The sequence below is a fragment of the Cucurbita moschata genome, unplaced genomic scaffold, assembly GCF_002738365.1.
Source record: "Cucurbita moschata cultivar Rifu unplaced genomic scaffold, Cmos_1.0 Cmo_Scf00054, whole genome shotgun sequence".
NCBI classification, from domain to species: Eukaryota; Viridiplantae; Streptophyta; class Magnoliopsida; order Cucurbitales; family Cucurbitaceae; genus Cucurbita; species Cucurbita moschata.
In genome coordinates, this window is record NW_019268570.1 from 1,376,077 (window position 1) to 1,396,284 (window position 20,208).

The 20,208-nt window shown below is 36.0% G+C and overlaps 1 protein-coding gene across 2 annotated transcripts; it reads right to left on the reverse strand.

Annotated features, from left to right (window-relative positions):
• Positions 1 to 1,737: 1,737 nt before the first annotated feature.
• Positions 1,738 to 9,819, reverse strand: LOC111436438 (DNA (cytosine-5)-methyltransferase 1B-like). 2 transcript variants are annotated; one of them, XM_023074214.1, is made up of 12 exons: positions 9,496 to 9,819; positions 7,178 to 8,684; positions 5,545 to 7,051; positions 5,195 to 5,359; positions 4,284 to 4,488; positions 4,084 to 4,195; positions 3,751 to 3,898; positions 3,474 to 3,671; positions 3,014 to 3,292; positions 2,775 to 2,936; positions 2,404 to 2,622; positions 1,738 to 2,096 (listed from the first exon to the last, which is right to left on the reverse strand). In XM_023074214.1, the coding sequence occupies exons 2-12, from the start codon at positions 8,680 to 8,682 to the stop codon at positions 1,947 to 1,949; spliced, it is 4,650 nt and encodes a 1,549-aa protein (XP_022929982.1). In that variant the 5' UTR covers positions 8,683 to 8,684; positions 9,496 to 9,819; the 3' UTR covers positions 1,738 to 1,946. The 2 variants fall into 2 exon arrangements, with proteins under 2 accessions (XP_022929982.1, XP_022929981.1); XM_023074213.1 differs by lacking the exon at positions 9,496 to 9,819 and adding an exon at positions 9,009 to 9,106.
• Positions 9,820 to 20,208: the final 10,389 nt, after the last annotated feature.

Consider the following 20,208-nt stretch of genomic DNA (forward strand, 5'->3'; position numbering starts at 1 on the left):
CCAGACATAACGCGAAACCAAGGGTAATAGGAATTATCGACCCAACCCCCAAAAGGTGGGGAGGTGACAGACTCAAGCTGGAGGAGGGGATAGTGAAGCCTCCCAATAGAGATGTAAAACTTGGTGGCGGAGACCTCACAAATAGAATAACAACGGTCAAGGGCCCTTAACCTACTTCATATACAAGGGAGCCCATCGAGAATTTGAATGGCCACAAAATGTGGCATTCTATACCTTTCACGTAAAATTTGGAACAAATTTAGAGGTTGAGTATGAAACGGCCAAAACAACACTAGTCGAAAGCGTTGAACGCCACTACATAGGGGCACTAAAGTACTTGTCTACTCTCCAGAAGAGAGTGAGAGAGATAAAAGAGTTATTAAATGAGGTATTATGTACGTCGAGACATGAGTTAACCACAAAACGGCCAAGAACACTATTGTTGATTCTAGAGTTGTCCAAGACTTCATGATGGAGACAGAAGTGAAACGCTTAAACATCCTCTAACATCGAGACATAGGAAAGATGATAGTCGTTAATTCGGCTACCCTACCTGTCTCAAGAGTTGCAAAGTAAACTTTGATCAAGCTAGGGAGATAGATTGGACAAAACGATTTTGTGATAATCAAGATGGACAACTTCGATATCGTGTTAGGTTTTGATTTCTTGCTTAAACACAAAGTTGAAGGGAATGAACTCTTCATCTTTATAGCGGAAGGATTGGGACCGTTTTGATTTAATTAAAAACTAAAAGAAAACCATTAATATGAAAGCAATAACTCTATATTTGTAAAAATAATAGGTTACAAGCCTCTTTGATGATTTTAGATTCAGATACAAGGTCAAGGTCTATATGACCTTTTGAACGAAAATTACAAAGGGATTGAAAAGTGAGACTGATAGAGAAGATGCAAAGAGTCAATGAACCGTGAAGTAATTTTCAACCGTTCTTGGTAGATTGGAAAATACTCCTTAATGTGAGATTGACTAGAAGCGCATCAAGAGACCTGAAGTCACCCTCATCCTACATCTCCAAGTTCATGAAGATTCGGTTGATAGAGGCATCAACCAATCGAGTGGGGGAAGATATCACAGTCATACTTATCCAAGGAGTGTTACTTGTGACGGCATGTTAGATGTTTCGGTCATGCTTGTCTAGGGTGTGTTGCCCATGGCCACATTACCTATTCTAAACCTCTTTTACTTACTTTTATGCTAGTTATATCTTTACTATTCTTGTTATATCAATATGGGGGTGCAGGACCTGTTTACCAAAATGCCCCAAAATGTACTATAGGTGATATGACAAGTTGTCAATTCTTCCTATCTAGGTTCTATGCTATCAAAATAGTGGTTGATACTTATTCGCTTTTAACCTATAATATTGCTTCTTTTTTTTTTCACAAAGCTGACTTGTTCGATGGATTAGATCAATCATTCTTCCACTGCCACAAGAGTGCGATTGTGATACATGATATGTCATAAAAAAATTTAAGTGGATGTTTGTTTGATCTCGCTCATCAAGATCTGGTTTGGCATTTAGTTACTGGTTTGGGTCTGAAATAGAGGTTGGTTAGAAGATTCAATTTCGAAATTAACACAGAGCCTGCTTCATTTCTTTTCTTTCTTCATTTCTTTTCTTTCTTCATTTATTTCTTTCATTTTCTCCTTATTCTCCACATTGGTACTTCATGAATTGACTAAAACAAATGACTTGAAAGAAAATTTGTACCATTATTTAAACAAGGGCGAAGTGAGATTTCAGGCAAGCTGTACACAAAGGAATACATTATCTTCAAATAATGTTCTCATGGAAATAACAAACATGCCGGTGACTCTTAAATTCTAATTGACAAATCTGAGGTAATGGTGTACACAGAAAGTAAAGATGTGGAGAAGAACCTAAAACTACAGCTACAAGACAAAATTGCAGCTCAAATACACAATCAACTCGACTCTGATTTGGACATTTTCATCTCTATTGCTTCCCTGAGTTTCCTCCCCAAAGCATACGCCAAAGGAGGAGGAACAGCATTCCCAATTTGCCTGTGTTTGTGTTGAATATTACCAGCAAATATATAGTTGTCTGGGAATCCCTGCTCAAAACCAGCACACATGCTTAAAATCATACCATGTTTGTTGAGAATCGGCTAATTAAAGGTTGGTCATGGGTTTATAAGTAAGAAATACATCTCTATTGGTACGAGGCCTTTTGGGGAAGCCTAAAGTAAAGCCACGAGAGCTTATGTTCAAAGTGGACAATATCATACCATCGTGGAGAATCGTGATTCCTTACTTGCAATGTACTACACCTTCATGGAGATATCTAAATCCCTTCTTGCTACAAATACACAACTTGTAAACAACTTGTAAGGATGAAAGGAGAATGAAGCAATAACTTACTTGAGATCGAGCACATTCACGGACGGTAAGTATCCTATCCTGCTCAGGGTGGAAGCACATCCCAACCTTGCCCATTGGTTGTGGGTCAGTAATTGAAGTGGGGAAGTTCCCCTCCCAATCCAACCGACCGAACAAGCCTTTCCATTGGTTGTGCCTCTTGGCTGTGTTCGGCAGGCACCAGGGTATCATATCATGCATCTGTCCAGTTGACAACCGAACCTGACGACACAACGTGGGAAAATGGAGGGAATAAGATGAAGGCCGACCCAAGAATATGCAGACAAGCCAACTAATTAATATCTTCTCCAAATGTGAATTGAACTGAATAGATTCATAAACTAGAAGTGGTTCACCCATCAGAAAGAATGTACCTTCTCATCTGGAAGATCGCGCCAATCAGCGCCTGGGCGTTTGGGAATTCTTTGACATCTAATAAGATTTAGCTCATTCATTTCTTTTGATATATGATCATTTAAGACAAGGATATCTCCTCGAATCTTCTTTTGAAACCAAGATGTTGGCTCGCTCTTGTACTGTACCAGAATGAACAGATCAGCAGAAAGATAACAGAACATGACATGTTTAAAGCGGAAAGGCAAATAAGAATCACCTCCATTGTTGTCACAGAAGCACCATTTCCAACAGCTGGAAGATCGCCAATTGTATCTCTGACAGTAATTGGACGAAAAGGTGCACCTCCTGCCGTACTAGAAACAGCGGCATACCGAGTATTACCAGACAATGAAATCTTGAGCTCTGGGCTACCGAACACATGCATTGGCTCTGGCCATTCTGGTAGAATTTCCTCTGGAGATGCTGCCCATATGAATGCACGTTTTCTAGATTGAGAGATTCCATATGCCCCAGCTTCCAGAATACCAAATCTTACCTATACAAATAGCAAGTTAATTCAATCTGGATTCTTAATTCCTTGGTTGGCACCCATAAAGATAAAGAACCTATATCCTCTGCTAACATTCCTATCCCACTCACAACTATGAACAAAGAATCGCTGCAGCCAAACAATGACTTTGGTTTGGACTAATGCAGAATTAAAAGACTACAGCTACCTGATATCCCATCTCAAGAAGTGATGCTAAGGTAAGGCGAAACGTTTGCCCTTTATTGAACGAAACAAAATTCCTCACGTTCTCCAGAAGAAAATACTTTGGACGAAAGTATTCGGCAAAGGATAAGAATGCCAATATCATCTCGCATTGGACCTTACTCCAGGTACGTTGATTAAAACGATTCATTCCAGAAAAACCCTGTGTAGAAAAATATTAGAATAATGAAAGGTTTGGATATTTCATGTTATAAATATGAAATGCAAGATGTTAACCATACCTGACAAGGAGGTCCTCCATTGATGAATTCAACTTGTCCTGGACGAGGCAGATTATTGATCTCCTTTTCATCAAGTTTTTCTGCTAGTTCAATTGCTTCAGAAGTTGATACACAATCATCAGCATCACCACATGCTGTCATGACAGCCCTGCATTAAAATCGATATACACTTCATTGAGAAAACAAGGCTTAGCATGAAAACCATATACACCTCATTGAGAAACTCCAAGACAATGTACAACCAAAAAAGAAAAGATCAAAACTGGGAAAGGAAAATAAGACAATTCCAAAAATAGAAGAAATATTTAAGCACAATTGCCATCCGCGATCAACCTTAGAATCACATTGCAATTGTTCACAAATGTCAATGCCTCTGGATGATTGAGACTAAATGCTTCACCCGCAGGCTCTTCATATTCAATGGCCCATTTGGTAACTGAAACGCCTATAACAAAAGCAAAATGGCCACGATGTGAGGTCAGTCATCGAAGTAAGTTATAGTTTTTACTCGAGACATAGAAAACTGAAGTTACCTGCTTGCTGCAGACCCTCAGATAAGCCACCACATCCAGCAAATATATCCAGAGTAGCCAAACGGTTTTCCAATGGCAAATCTTTTTTGTTGTCAGTTTCATCAGGTATACTTTCTCCTTCTTTACACTTCCCTTTTTTCTTTCTTTGTGCTGCGTCACTCATTGGCCTTTCGGAAGAGGAACTTAGTTTCACATTCGCTGGCAACTGAAAAAAAAAACATATTAAACATCCAGGGAAGAAAAATACAATTCAAGGAATGCTCTGATTGATGCAGAAAGTAATAGGGATGCCTACGAACTTCACTTGGAAGCATTGTCCCAGCCAAGATCCTATCTACTAGTACAAAACATTATTTGTCAAATTTCTGAAAATCCAGTAGAAATTACAGCGAAGTCACAACATAAGACTATCCTACTCTTCCAGCTGAGCTGAAAGTACTGTTTTTTGAGAAGCGTTGACTATTGACAAGGTCTTAGTAAAAAAGAAATGATTGAAGGGAGCATACTGAATAAGAGTATCTAAGGGAAGGCATTTGCAAGACTCAGTAGAGAAAGTAAATGTAGAGAGCGTTAGAAAAGTTTGATCTGTCCCAAGTTTTATACCCTCTGTTGTGCATGACTAAAGAAGAAATCTATTACCAGCCTACGTAGTATGTCCGGTGGACCTACTACGGTGAAGAGTTGAGGCAACCATGGAGCACATGATGTGAAACTAATTGAGAAACCATGACTTCTCTAATTCAGCTAACACAAGTCAAGCACTAACCACCCCAGCATAGAAGGCCAAAGCTAGAACCAAATTTTGTTCATATGTAGAATTTGTTCTCTTCCTTGCAAGTCAATATCCAATATGTTGGCAGAATTCACGTGATCATTTGTTAATGTTTAAATTCACACCAGAAAATAGTTACCTTTTTGATGGCTCCCTTCTCTGGATCATAGAGATGTTCGCAAAAGAAGATATGATCGAAGATAACAGGGCAGTTTGACATTGGGATATCCTGCTTTTTTCTTACTTCACACTTTCCTTCTATAGCAGAAACAGGCTTCACTGATATTTCATCACTGTAGTACAGCTGAAAAGAATTGCAAGTGCTATTAATTAATAACAATGAAAAGTCCACAAACAGAAGTCAAATGAACAAATTATGCCCAGTAAATAAGAAAATTGGAGTCCAAATGTAATGCAGTACATTTGATAGCATACAAAGATCTAATTCCATGATATTCCAAATTTTATAAACCTGGAAAAAGCACTTACTTCTCTAATATCAGAGCAGTATGCCTTTTCTACCGAAATGTCCTCTGGTCTAAAAAATCTTCTAACTTTGACCATAGCTGATAATGGACAAGGTTGTTTCGAACCCTTGGGTGATTCAATTCCTAACAATTGACAAACAACATAAGCATTGAGGCCCACATTTCTTCCACCCTTGAATGTCTCAATGCCTCTATCATCAGTTCCAAAATGATGAGGAGCTAAGTAAACATAATCATTAACAGAATAGTCAGTGCCCTTGTACTTGAAGCTGGTCAAAGAAGAATGCAACTCTATGGTGTCCTCTTTTTGGGTTTCCTTTAGTTTACAAGAATGGCAATCTCCGGTTCCCAGGCCCATTGTTTCTTTTGGAAGACAAAAGAAAGCACCTTTTTCAGGCCAATATAAACTTTTACAATAGAACTCCATAGGCAATCCTCTACGTTTCCTCTCCTCTGCTATTTCCTCGTCAGCCTTAACCTTCTTCGCATTATCCTTACGGTGCTGATATCCCCAAGGCCTCATGCAAATCTCTATATCCACTGTTTCTTTAATTTCACTCAACTCTAATTCTAGGCAATCATTTGTCAGAAAAACCTCCCGCTCCTTTGCAGCATTGCCTAAAACAGTCTCTAATCCTCTTACCACAAGTCTACCGTGAACCATTTTCCTTGCGTTGGAATTTTCATACATGTACTCCACAAGACATATGGCAGGCAAGTCATCTACATTATCTGGTTCCACAGACACAAAACCACCCACGGTAACCAAATTTCCATGGACAATGGCTTGTTTGTAAAGAGGATAGCCTTGACTTGTTGTGCCCACTATTTCACTCTCCCAATTAATTTTTCCCTCAGAAAGCTTTGCCTTTGCAGGCTTTACAACAGGTTTTGATTCCTCAGTTTTCAAATCCACTTGACCATCTTCCTCTTCAACCTCTTCCAATTCTTCGTCTTCAACCTCCTCATCTTCTTCCAGTTCATCTTCTTTTGTTTCATTATTATCTGCCTCTTTCAAGTCATCCGGCAAATAATTTGAGTAAAATTCTCCCCAAATCCTGTTTATCAATCTAGTTGTTGTAGCAGGCATAGCCCTTTTTGATGTTACAGGATTCATTGAAGCTCTTGGATTCATGTTCACTTCCTTCTTTAGTACAGCCTTCTTTTTTACTAACCACTTGGTATGATGCCTTTCCTCCATTTTATCACTAAGCCCAGTTATAAAGGCACACTTCCGGATCACATCATCTGGATATTCAGAAAAGGTTTGCAGTATTATCTGCCCATGTACCACCACATACCTCTCAACAACTGATGGGGTAGAAGAGATATAAGCAGGATTGTTCTTATCAAATTCAGAAACTCTTTTGATAATATCGGAGAAAGAAAGCTTTGAGGCACGGCTCTGCTCCTTCAGTATGGTAATAATGCTTATGGCAAGCCTTGCAGTTCTTAGTACTGTTTGATACCATGGAGCATACTGTTTGGATGGCTTTCCCAACCGATACCTAATGGAACAAATAGAAAACAGTAATATTACGATAAAATGGAACTTATGTAAGAAGTGGTGAAGACAAACAGTATTTCCAACAATTTAATGTCATTATATTATAAAGGTTAAATAGTCGTATTACCATGCCATGTCAGTGCGAATTGATATGAACACCATTGAAGATCCAAATTCAATCATCCACTCCTTTATTGCACTCAAATAAATTGGGATCCCATCAGTGTCCTGTATTTGAGCCGAAGATGACACACTAGTATCAGCATCAAGACAGAATCCACTTCCATCATCAGCAGTCATGATCCCCGATCCATATATTGTCACATCAATGTCATCACAAGGTTTCATTGGAAGGAGTTCTAAAGAAATAAGCCGGGAATCAGCATTGTAAAGGGACCAGTTATGAAGCATGCTTCGAGGAAGATCATCAGGATCACATATATCCATATCACCATCGAAGATAACATACTCGTCCATTTCGTCTTTCGTAGTTTTGTAGAAGGCTGGTAGAGGATAGTCATTTGCAATTTCGTCCTCATTGATTTTGATGTAGAACTTGTTTGATGTAGTAGAACGCTGATTTTTTCTTTGCTTTGCAGATCGCCAATACTCCTCTTCTTGCAGCAACTTAGCCAATTTCAAATCCTCATCTTCCTCAGCTCCAAACCCAGGCATATTGGGAGGATTGAACTGTTCTCCATCTTTAATCTTCAAACCGACATTTGTGAACCCATCAAATATGCCGGTACTTGGTGGCAAGTTCCTTTGTTTTCTGCTTTCATCCCTTAGAGCACAAAGAACAGGCAAGTCTATGAAAATCTGGTCATTTCTCTTGGATGTTTCATCCAAACCAACAAGTTGATTATATATGAACTCCCCCTGCAGGATGATAAAATCTTTGACAGACATCCCAGCAGGAAAATTTCGACTACTATTCAAGGAGCGTACTACTCCAGCAACCAACTCATCCAGTGTCAAATCTGGATTCCCACCAGAAGTCCTTGCCAATTTCTTGTAGACCTCCACACAGGCATTGGCTTTTTCATAGAAGATATTATATAGCTTTCTGTAAGAACCTGCAGGCTTAACACAATCATAATCAGCTATATCGGTGGAGATCCATATAGTTGGTAAGCCATCCTCATAGCCAGATATTGTCCAAGACTCGATCCGTCCAAATCCTTCGCACCTAACACCCTTATTTTTCTCTTTATCAGGGGTGTCTTCAAAAGGCAAGATAGTACCCGAAATGAACAAATTATTTACTTCTAACATTTCAACAGCCTGTGGCTTTCCATCCTCATCATGAAATGTAAATTCAGTCAGTCTCCTATTTGGCCGAAAATCATCCATACCTGACGCCGTCAAGCCAACTGCAGCTATCTCATCTTCCACCGCCACCTCCCTTTTGCATTCAATAACAGAAGATTTCTCTGGCAATGGAATAGTTTTGACCTTAAAATCTGAGCAGGCAGCAGCACGCTTTGGCATTTTCCTAACACCAACAACTTGTTCTTTCGTCTCTGACCTACTTCTCTTCTGCTTTGGTTTAACTGGTTTCACATCTTGAGTATCCGACTTTTTTAGATCATTAGATGTAGCCATCAATTGACTCCTAGTCTTCTTTGCCATACCTGTAATACAACATGCATTTAGCTTATGGACGAAAATGGATTAAATCAGAAGGCGCAAACATACTCCAACGGACATCATGCAGATTAAAGAGAAACGTAGGAACATCATCAAGAACAAACAGTAAAAAGCCATCATGAATCAAAAATGGAAATCACAAAAAACATTTGATTAAAATCTATATCTCCCACCTCTAGGAAAACGAAACACTTCGATGAACTACTATTACTTAGTGTACAAAAGAACCACAAACAAAATATGAAAAATATAAGTAAGCTTGATATGCGAGCTTCAAACTGGAAGAGACCAGAGAAGCAGCTACCTACCCATGGTTAACAAAACAGTGATACCAAAGTCAAAAGAATGCAAAACAGAAGAAGTAAAGAGGAACCCACAAGCCGATCCTTATATATGCATGTCATCTATACTCCAATAGAAAAAGCAGATGCAGTGAAATGTTGACAGATCAAAAAGATGAAGCAGCCAATGCTAGTAACTAACTAGAAAGAGAAAAGGAGAAAACCACGGAAACCCAGAAAGCATAATGCCAAATAGCCTCAGGGAACCAAACAAATGCTTGAGTTAAACCGTAAGTAACCGAAAGAAACCGAAAGAAGGAGAGAAACTCTAGCACAATACACGACAAAAGCCAGTTCAACAACCAAAAAAACAAAGAAAACACAAGAACAACAAAATCACACAAGATAATCGGTTACTAGAATCGTCTGATTTCAGGGGAAAAAGAAAACACAGATGCAGAAATGCAAAATTAATGGATCAAATGCATGAAAGGGAGTGAAACGAGGGCCTGACCTGAGGAAGAATGTACAGCGGCGGAGAAGGAAGAAGGAGGAAGGAGGGGATTGTGAGAGAGAGATGAGAAGAAATCAATAGAAAAAAGAGAAGGGGAAGAAGAAGAAGAAGAAGAAGAAGGCGGGAAAGTGAAAAAAGGGAATGGATTGGTATAATTTGGAAACAAAATTTGAGTACAAAAATGGCATATGAGAGCACAGAGGTTCCCGCGTTTGCATTTGGCGGGTACTCAATGCTCATCCCTTTCCCTTCCAATTTCTACATACAAACAATGCTCTTTGACTACCGCTGGGGATTACTGAGTTGTCTTTGGGGGAGCCCCGCTGCTGCCCTAATCAAATCTCCCATTCCCTTCCACACCACATCATTTTTTAAATAATATATCACCATTTTAAAACACTATTTTTCTTCAATTTTATTTATTTTAATACAATTTCATTTTGTAGAGAAGGAAATTTTAAGAATATTTTCATATTCTCAATTTCCAATTTATTATATTTTTCGAGTTTATTACAGTAAAGTAGGTAGTTTATAACTCGAATACGACAAATGTGATTACCGTTAATTAGTTGAGGATAAAGATAGAAACTAAATCTAACGGTACAGAAATCATTGTTCTTTGTCGTCTTTCGTTTACGTTAATACCGTTACACACTTTAACCTTATTAATACCGTTATGTATTTGATACGTACGTTAATCTTGTTAATACCGTTACACATCTGATACGCACTTTACCTTATCTTGAATTATAGAAAATATCCATAAAAAAATATATTTTAACTTTCCAAAATTACTTCACGTCAACTTTACAACAAAAATAAAAAAAAAAAAAAATCTTATGGTTGGTAGGTAAAATCATTTGTATTTTGTTAAAAAAAAACACGGTTCTACTTTCAAAAGTTGCATTAGTATCCATAAACCTAAAACATGAATTGCGCCCCCTCCACTCCATATCTACACTTCATCGTACATTCAATCCAACAATCCAAATCAACCCAACCTAAATTATAAAGGTTCAGTTGGGTTCATTTGTCTGAACCTGAACGGGTTTGGTTTGGTTGTGGGTTCATTCGAACTAAACAAAAATTTATAAAAATACATTAAGAATTTTAGCATTTTCATGTCGAAGTGGTACTTTGGCCTCACTATAATTATGCACCATTGAAAACATTATTTTTTGTTTTTATTGTTTTGCTTAATTTCTTTTATATTATTTTATTATTCTTAATTTCTTTTATATTATTTATATTGTTATTTTTAATTTCTTTTTAAAAAAATACGTTTCATATTAATTAACAATTCGTACACTTCCTACTATTTTTAAATATATTGTTTATAATAGGCATAAACTAAAACAATTCTTCCTGAGTTTTGTTTTAAGTATATGGTTTAGATAAGATTATTGATTTTGATTTATACATTCATCTATAAAAATTCTAGATTATTTTAGGGGTTCTTTTAACACCTATCGGACACAAAATTAGATCGATAAAAAAATTAATTTTTATAGATTTTGAAAATTTTGTTCTAAACTTGGGACAAGTAATTCTAAATTTTAATGTATTTATTATTTATTATGAATATTTAATTATCTTTCGTTCAATGGGAATATTCAACTATGTTGAGAGGTTGCAATTTTCTCTAATTTATATTTGCAGTGATTATAGATTCATTTGTGTTTGTGTGTGGTTTTTTAATATAATTTATCTAAGATTGTAGGGAATAATTATGAATTATGGATAAATAATTTTTTTTAACAACCGACAACCAACTCAAACTCAACCTGAAAATAAAGGGTTGGATTGGCTTATCCATCCAATCTGATCTTTTAGGTTGGGTCAAAAAAATCCTTAACCCAAATCAACTCGGAACATGTGTGCCCCTGACATCACATAGCTAGTCTATTTTTTTTTTTTCCTCTTTCTATCTATGACCTAATACTTTCCATTTTTTTCTTCATTTTCTCTCTCTCTTCTTCAATACCCTCCTATTCTCCTTCTTGTGTTCAATGTATCTTTAAAACTGTATCATTCAAATCCCGACCAGAATTAAATACTCAATTTTCCTTTAAATTTTAACTTTTAAGATTTCATTGAGAACTTTGACCGTCATTTCAAGATAATATAGAAGATACAAAGTGCTTTGAAAAATTATAAAAATCCAAGAAAAATACAAAAGAAAATAGTAAAAAAATTAAGAAAATGGTCGAAATCAATTTCAAGGGGCAAAATGGTCATCATGACCCTATCCTTAGAGGGGTTTGCAAGGACCCTAAATCATATTTCTAAGGAAGAAGATAAAAGAAAAAAATGTTAGGGTTTTGAGGAGAGGAAGAAGGAAGAGAGTACTTGTCATATCACAACCAATGCGTATCTGTATGCAGGAATAATGTATTAAGTTCGCCAACATGAGCTATCATAATTCAAAGTATTTCTTCTTGTTTTAGTAACTGGTTGCTCCTAATTACCATGTTCTCGTTGAAATTCACATAGAAATTATTGAAATTATATGCATCACATAATTTTTATTTACCACGTATCATATATTTGATGCAATTTACTCACTGGTATACATAGGTACATCTTTATCTTTATGGTCATAGTACTACATTATTTAACTATATTTTTAACTATTATTAACCTCGGTAGTTTATTAGTACTTTGATTAAAAAAAAATATATCCTTCCAATTTCAAAAAAAAAAAAAAGGTTAAAAATAAAAATAAACGGTTTATGTACATTTAATCACCTTCCTCCATTTTTTCTTTGTTTCCATCTATAACTTAACCGTTTCCTATTTTTCCTCATTTTTTCTCTTTCTTCTTCAATATCCTTCCATGTTCTTCTTGATTCGGTAACGTGTTGCTCCTAATTATACATGTTTCTTGTGGACATTGACCTAACATGTTTCATTTTTTTTGCTACACCATTTTGTTACGGTGTGTTGGCACATTACACTAATGTCGTATTCCATACTTTTGTGGATATTGATTAAACTCATCTGATACGTATTCTCCCCGCCATTATCTGTATGTAGGCAATGAATATTTATTTCTACTTCTCATTCGATCGTCATCTTGAATTCTTGAAATTTTGAGAATGTGTAAGACTTTTCTTTCATAAAGAAAAGCCATACATATCTTGAGTAGTCCTCAATGAACATCACCATATATTGCATCCCGCTGATTGATGTTCATTTGACTAGACCGAACAAATCCGAGTGAATTAACTCTAATGATTTCTTTTCTCTGAACTTTGATTCTTTGTATGGTAATTGATGAGCTTTACCATATTGATATCCAGCGCAAATGTTTATTTTGACTTCAGGTTGAGGAAGGCCTTTGAGCATAGATTTTCTCTCTAATCACCTTCAACTTGGGGTAGCCATCATGTCCCAATCTTGCATGTCATCGATCTGCTATCTCATTCTTTTTAGTCTTGTCTACATAGGCAAACTATGCAGATAGGGGTAAATGAACTCCACTCTTGGCTCTTCCATCGTTGACTTTCCTATTACCTTAACAACTTTATAGACTCACATCTTTTGACCTAAACAAAACGTAGTTTCTTGATGTTGTTCGTTGTGACACTGACAATAAGTTCTTCATTATACTTGGTGTACGATAAACATTATGTAGTGCACATTGTCAGATTTATTACCAAGCATGATTGTCGTATTGTCGACCTGAGTAATTGGCAACTATAGGTTGTTGGTTGTGTGTACCACACGACTTCTATTGTGCTCTTTCTTGTCTTGAAATTTTCTCTGGTACCTAGACAACGGAGCAAGCAACCACATGACTGGAGATCGAGCAAAGTTCAAGGAACTTGATGAGAAGTTCATTGGAAACGTGAAGCTTTGCGACAGATCAATTGTACTGATCCAAGGAAAATGATATATCTGGTTTCAGTGTAAGAAAGATGATCAACGTTTATTGACCAAGGTGTATTACATCCCGAGTTTGAATAACTATATTATTAGCATTGGTTAAATGACAGAAGAAGGTAGCAGAGTGGAGATAGTTGGCCCGTTCCTCAGAATATATGACCAAAACGAAGCCTTGTTGATGAAGGAAAAATGGTCGCAAAACCGCCTATATAAGGTACTATTGAAAGACTATCAACATGTTCTTTATTGGCGTTGGCAGCAAGAAAGTGAAGAAGAAACCAACTGGTCAAGAGAAAAAGGAATCCATAAATAAATCGAAGAAGCAACCAGAGGTTGCTTCAGTCAGCGAAATGCAACCTACTAGTTCATGTGTTTCAGTAGACTTATCAGCTTAACCAAAGGAGGTCTAGAGGAAGACTACCAAGGCATAAGAGAAATGAGACTTCAAACTTGTCATCTCAACCAAAGAAACCAAGAGACAGACCTAAAAAGAAGGTTGGAACACAAAGGAGCACGTTATAAGAATTTTCTACATGTAAGCCTAATGATAAATTTGATGCACATAAGGGAGGAGTGGAAGAAATTGCATTTTGCAAAATTAAAATTTCTTCTGAAGAAGATAAAGTTGACTAGGGACCAAGCAAAGTCGAAACTAGAGAGTAACATGTAGGCATTCTCACCAAGACACTAGCGAGGATTAAAGTTACAGACATGTGAGAGTTTCTCAAAGTGAAGAATCTCGAGCAAAGTCAAGCTTACGATGAAAATGTGAGTTAAAACTTGACTTAGCAAAAGAAGTTATTAACCTAGAGTAATTTTAGGATAATTGTTCAGAAGTTATTGACTTGAAGTTTAATATTTAATTAAGAAGAAGTATTAGTAATTGCTTAACTTGAGGAGACAAATAGGAACTTGAGAAAACCGTTTAGGAACTTGAGGAGAAAGTTTAGGAGATCAGATATGCTTTCTTCACTATAAATACTCAGGATATGTACGTTATTTTCACAAAAACAAAGAGAACTAAAAAGCATAAGTGCTTAAGGTTTTTGTTCCAAAAAGCTCTTTCCCCTCGAGTTGTTCTTCCGCTTCAGTTATTTGTTTCGACATATTTCGATCGTGGGCCATTTCCAACAGACATGTGCTCAAACAATTATTGGGTTTGGCCCTATTAAGCTAATGATGATCTTTTAACAATACACCCTACTAGAAAGTAGTCTAAGAACCTCTTTGAAGATTTGGTTCATGAAAAACACAAGCTATGAAGCACTAGTGAGTCAAAATACGTCATAGTAACTTCTAACAACTAGGTCGACAGGTTTTTTTTTTTTGAAATGTTGTCTTTCTTGGCTCTTATACTTGAGGGAACCTTTGTTTCTAGACGAATACATGTTCTTCATTGCTACCTTGGTCAATTTTGATATTCAATATATCGTCCCATGACCTAATTCTCTCCTTTTAATGATCAAAGCTAATACACTCACTAGACAACATGACTGCTAATTCATTCTATTCCTACCTCAAGAAGTAGAAGTGGGTTCATGACTTGGCTCTGAAATCAATTAAGAAATCACCGCAAATACTTAACTCAATCTTAATTCTAATTTTCTCACTTTCTTTAAGATGACATGTTTTCTTCTATTATTAGATCAATGGTTTAATCAATTCGGATATTACTTTGATCTCCTTGTCCTTGTCCGTACAACCTCAAGATTTTATTTATATACTTTTCCTATAATCACGATCATTCATTGAAAAGGGATTATTTCTTTCAAGTCCCTTTATAACACTAGGAGAGATTTAGTAGAACTTTCCTTCAAATCTAATACTTCATGAATGTTGTTACTAGCTTGGTATGTGGGAGCCTCAAGCGATTTGAAAAATTAGTTTCAAGCAAGCTAACATGAAACATTAAATAAGGTAATATCTTTAGAACATTAGGATATAACTAAAAAGTCTGCTACTAACACTCATACTCGCTTAGAGTAGCCTAGATCCACTAAATAGAGAACTAATTACATTATACTATTAAACCATGTTCGTGTAGAAGTATCAAGAGGACTATCATAGGTACGACGTCTAATTTGTTTAGAAATAATTATTACATTTTAGTCATGTGAATCCTCCACTCTGCGTACTCTCAATTTGTGGTCTCAGAGCTTTAGGTCGTAATTTGAAAATCTCATATCGTAGTCTATCTCAATACAGCCTATAAAACTTCGTTCATGATCGTATCTTCTTATCCAAATCATAGCTCAAAAATCATCTCATAACTCTCGCACCATAGTCATTCTCAAACTTAGCTTTATATCTTTCAATTCATGCCAAGGTGAGAATGTTTTCTATATTTCACTATTCCCAAAAGCTCAAGCTTCATTAAAGACACTCATGGTGTTTTTAAACTAGTTCAAGTGTACCATGTTTGAACTTTTATGGGTTAGCTCATAAATTCTCATTTGGTAAGCTTAAACCATTTTTTTTTTCATACCAACACTACGATTTTACAATTATCTATTTTATCTATTTTGTAATTATGAATTTTTCCTTTGACACTATCGCTCTTAATATCTATGGTAGTCAATAGGATATTATTGTCAACAAAGCCTCTTTGGTCATTTTCAGTTGAAGCAATTTACTACTATATGTGGGTATATCTTCTTTCTTATTTTTTTTTTTCGTCTCTAAGGTTAGAACGCTCTTGGCTTCTTGGCCTTTGATCTCAAATAATTAATTAATTGATGTTTTGAAGATAACAAGCCTACCTTTAATTATTTTAAACTGTAAAGTTTGGAATAACGATTCCAACATCTTTTGAGTCACTGTATTGATAAATAATATTTAGAGTATATATTATTTATGGAATATATCTTAGATATTATATCTTAATATTCTTTATTTATGATTTGATTTACAATTTATTTTATTCTCAATATTTAATTATTTTATATTTTTCTCATTTGTACGCATTAGTTGCTAGCTTGTATCCTATTTAAGCTTATGAGTATCAATGAGAATACACACCTTCCCAATTATATTTCTATTTATGTTTCTCATTCTTAACATGGTATCAGAGCACCTATTTTGGTATTCTTAAATATCAAAATTTTCTCTAGGGCGGAATCAGCCAAATCCAGCTTCAAAATTTCGGATGTTGATTTAACACATCCTTATTATATTCATCACTCTGATCAGCCAGGATATGCACTTGTTCAAATCAAATTAAATGGAACAAAGTATCAATCCTGGAGTAAATCAGTTATGCATGCTCTTATTGCCAAAAAGAAAATTGGCTTCATTGATGGCACAATTGAAGAACCGTCTCAAGATGCAAATTCAATTGAATTTGAACTATGGAATCAGTACAATAGTATGACAATATCTTGGTTAACTCATTCAGTTGAAGCAGATATCGCTGAGGGTATTATTCACACCAAGACAACTCATCAAGTGTGGGTTGATCTTCACTATCAATTCTCACAAAAGAATGCTCCAACAATTTTTCAGAAAAAAAAGTCTATAGCAATGATGTCATAGGGAACCATGACACTGTCAATATATTTCACCAAGCTCAAAGCACTCTGGGATGAATTAGAAGCATACCGCACACCATTTACCTATAATCAACGTCAAATACATGTTGATCAACACGAAGAAGACAAGTTGATGCAACTACTCATGGGGCTTAATGAGTCTTATAAAACTGTGAGATCTAACATATTGATGATGACTCCATTACCTAATGTGAGGCAAGCCTATTCATTACTTGTACAATGAGAGATGCAACGTCAGGTAACTTCCGAACCTACTAAGAATTTCTCGATTGCATCAGCAGTGTAGAAGAAAACAACATATTCAAAATTCTCCAAGGATAAATCATGTGAACATTGCAATAAAAGTGATCATACAATTGATGAGTGTCGATTCCTTAAGTTTCACTATAAATTTTGTGATAGAAGGGGACATACAGAAGATCGATGTCAATAGAAAAATAATTCTAGAAGGGCAGTCTAAATCAATCAACGCAACAATCGAGGATATGTCCGATGTTTCTCAGTTGAATACAGAAGAACAGTCACCTAATTTCATCTCAAATTTTTCTTCTGAGTAATTACAACAGATTGTACAAGCCTTATTTGCACTCAATCATTGTCCTTTTGGTAATTCTGATAATAACATCAATGTTGCAGGTTTGTTTCTAGTATATGCATTATCTATTAACTCTACGGTTCTAATCCATGGATTCTCGATAGTGGAGCTACGAATCATATAGTATCCAAAGCTATGACTGAACCAAAGGCTACCACCATATCTATAATAAATTTGCCTAATGGAGGGACAATACACATGTCATATACTGGCAATGTTTCTTTTAATCCTGACCTTAAATTAAACAATGTTTTATGTGTGCCTTCATTCAATTTAAATCTAATGTCTATCAGCAAACTTACCAATGACTTGAAATGTTATGTGACCTTTTATCCTGATTCTTGTGTTATGCAGGACTTGGCTACGAGGAAGATGATTGGCTCGAGTAAACAATTCGGAGGTCTCTATCATATTTCTTCATCTCCAATCAAATCTTCAGCAAATCAAGTATCTCATTCATATGATTTGTGGCATTTACGCCTAGGTCATCCTTCTCCTTCTCGTTTTAAATTTCTAGCTGACCAATTGCATCTTAATAATGCTACTCTTTCTCATAATTGTAGTATTTGCCCATTAGCAAAACAAACTAGGTTGTCTTTCCCAAAAAGTTCAATAACAACTCATTCTTCCTTTGATCTGTTACATTGTGATGTTTGGGGACCACATAAAATTCCAACTCATTCTAGTTTGCGTTTTTTTCTCACTGTTGTTGATGATTTTACTTGATGTACTTGGGTTTTTCTTATGTAACACAAATCAGAAGTACACCATTTGTTAGTAAACTTTGTTAAATTCGTTCAAACTCAACTTCATACTACTATCAAGATAGTTAGATCAGACAATGGGACTGAGTTCCTATCTTTGCGACCATTTTTACTTCTTGTGGCATTGAATTTCAGCGCACTTGTGTCTGTACTCCACAAAAAAATGGAGCCATAGAACGTAAGCATCATCATATCCTAAATGTAGCTAGGTCTCTTCTTTTTCAGTCACAGGTTTCACTTAATTTTTGGGAGAATGCATTTTAACTGCTATTTATCTTATAAATAGAACACCATTACCATTGTTATCTAACAAGACACTCTTTGAAGCAATCTACAAACGACCACCTACATTTCACCATCTTAAAGTTTTTTGTTGTAAGTGTTATGCAACTGTAGTACATCTGAAGCAAAAATTTGAACCTCGGGCAATTCCTTGTGTTTTCATAGGATATCCTTGTGCTCACAAAGGTTACAAGTTGTATAACATGCAATCTAAAAAATTCTTTATCAGTTGTGATGTTAAATTTTGTGAAGATGATTTTCCTTTTTCATTAGCTTCACAAACTTTGACATTAGCTCCTTCAACTCCCATTTTACCATTTCATGATCCATCCTACTCAAACATCCATTCTAATCCTTCTATTCCTTCGTCGTCTCCTTCACCTTCTATTCCTTCTCCAAGTTCATAAGTTCCAGATTCACCAGATTCACCCACTAAATCTAATCTTATCCCACCTGATACATTAGTTCCACTCCACGTTCTATTTGTACCAAACAACCTCCAGCTTGTTATAATGATTATGAGATGTCTTTTGGAGCCAATCATTTGACCTCTAGCTCAAGTCCCAACATTAGCACTAGGTATTTCCTTCATCATTACCTTTCATTCTCTCGTTTTTCTGCTACTCAACGTGCTTTTCTAACTCTTATTACAATCCAGATAGAACCTAAAACCTATGATGTGCCGTTGGCAACCCATTATGGCAGCTGGTTATGAATGATGAAATTGCAGCTTTGGAACCTAATCATACTTGGTCTCTCGTTCCTCTACCACCTGGCCATAAAGCTATTGGCTGTCGTTGGGTGTACAAGATTAAACACAACTCTAATGGTTTTGTTGAACATTATAAAGCTCGACTGGTAGCAAAGGGATACACTCAGGTTGAAGGTGTTGATTACAAAGAGACATTTTCTCCTACAGCGAAACTTACTACACTTCGTTGCTTACTCACTATTGTTGTTGCTCAAAAATGGTTCACTGATCAGTTGGATGTTCAAAATGTCTTTCTCCATGGTAATCTAGACGAGGAAGTCTATATGTCTTTACCACCAGGTATTCGCTAACAGGGGGAGAATACAGTATGTCGGCTCCATAAATCTCTTTATGGTTTAAATAGGCTTCTCGCAATTGGTTCTCCATATTCTCTACCACTATACAAAATGCAGCTACACTCAGTCCAAAGCAGATTACTCTTTATTTACTAAGAGTAAAAGTACTTCTTTCACTACAGCTCTTATCTATGTTGATGATATTCTGTTGACATGCAATGATCTCAAAGAAATTCAATATCTTAAGACTAGTTTACTCGAGAAATTCCTTATCAAAGATTTAGGGAATTTGAAATATTTCCTAGGTATTGAATTTTCTAGGTCTAGAAAGGTAATCTTTATGTCTCAAAGGAAGTATGCTCTAGACATTCTTCAAGACACAGTCTTACAGGAGCACGTCAAGAAAAATTGTCTATGGAGCAAAATCTGAAACTTTCTTCAATAGAAGGAGAAAAGTTGAATGATTCAAGTAAATACAGACGGTTGGTTGGCAGATTAATATATTTAGCCGTTACTAAGCTTGACATAATGTATTCAGTTCGTATGACTAGTCAATGTAACGCCACAAAAAAAAGGGGGGGGGGGGGGG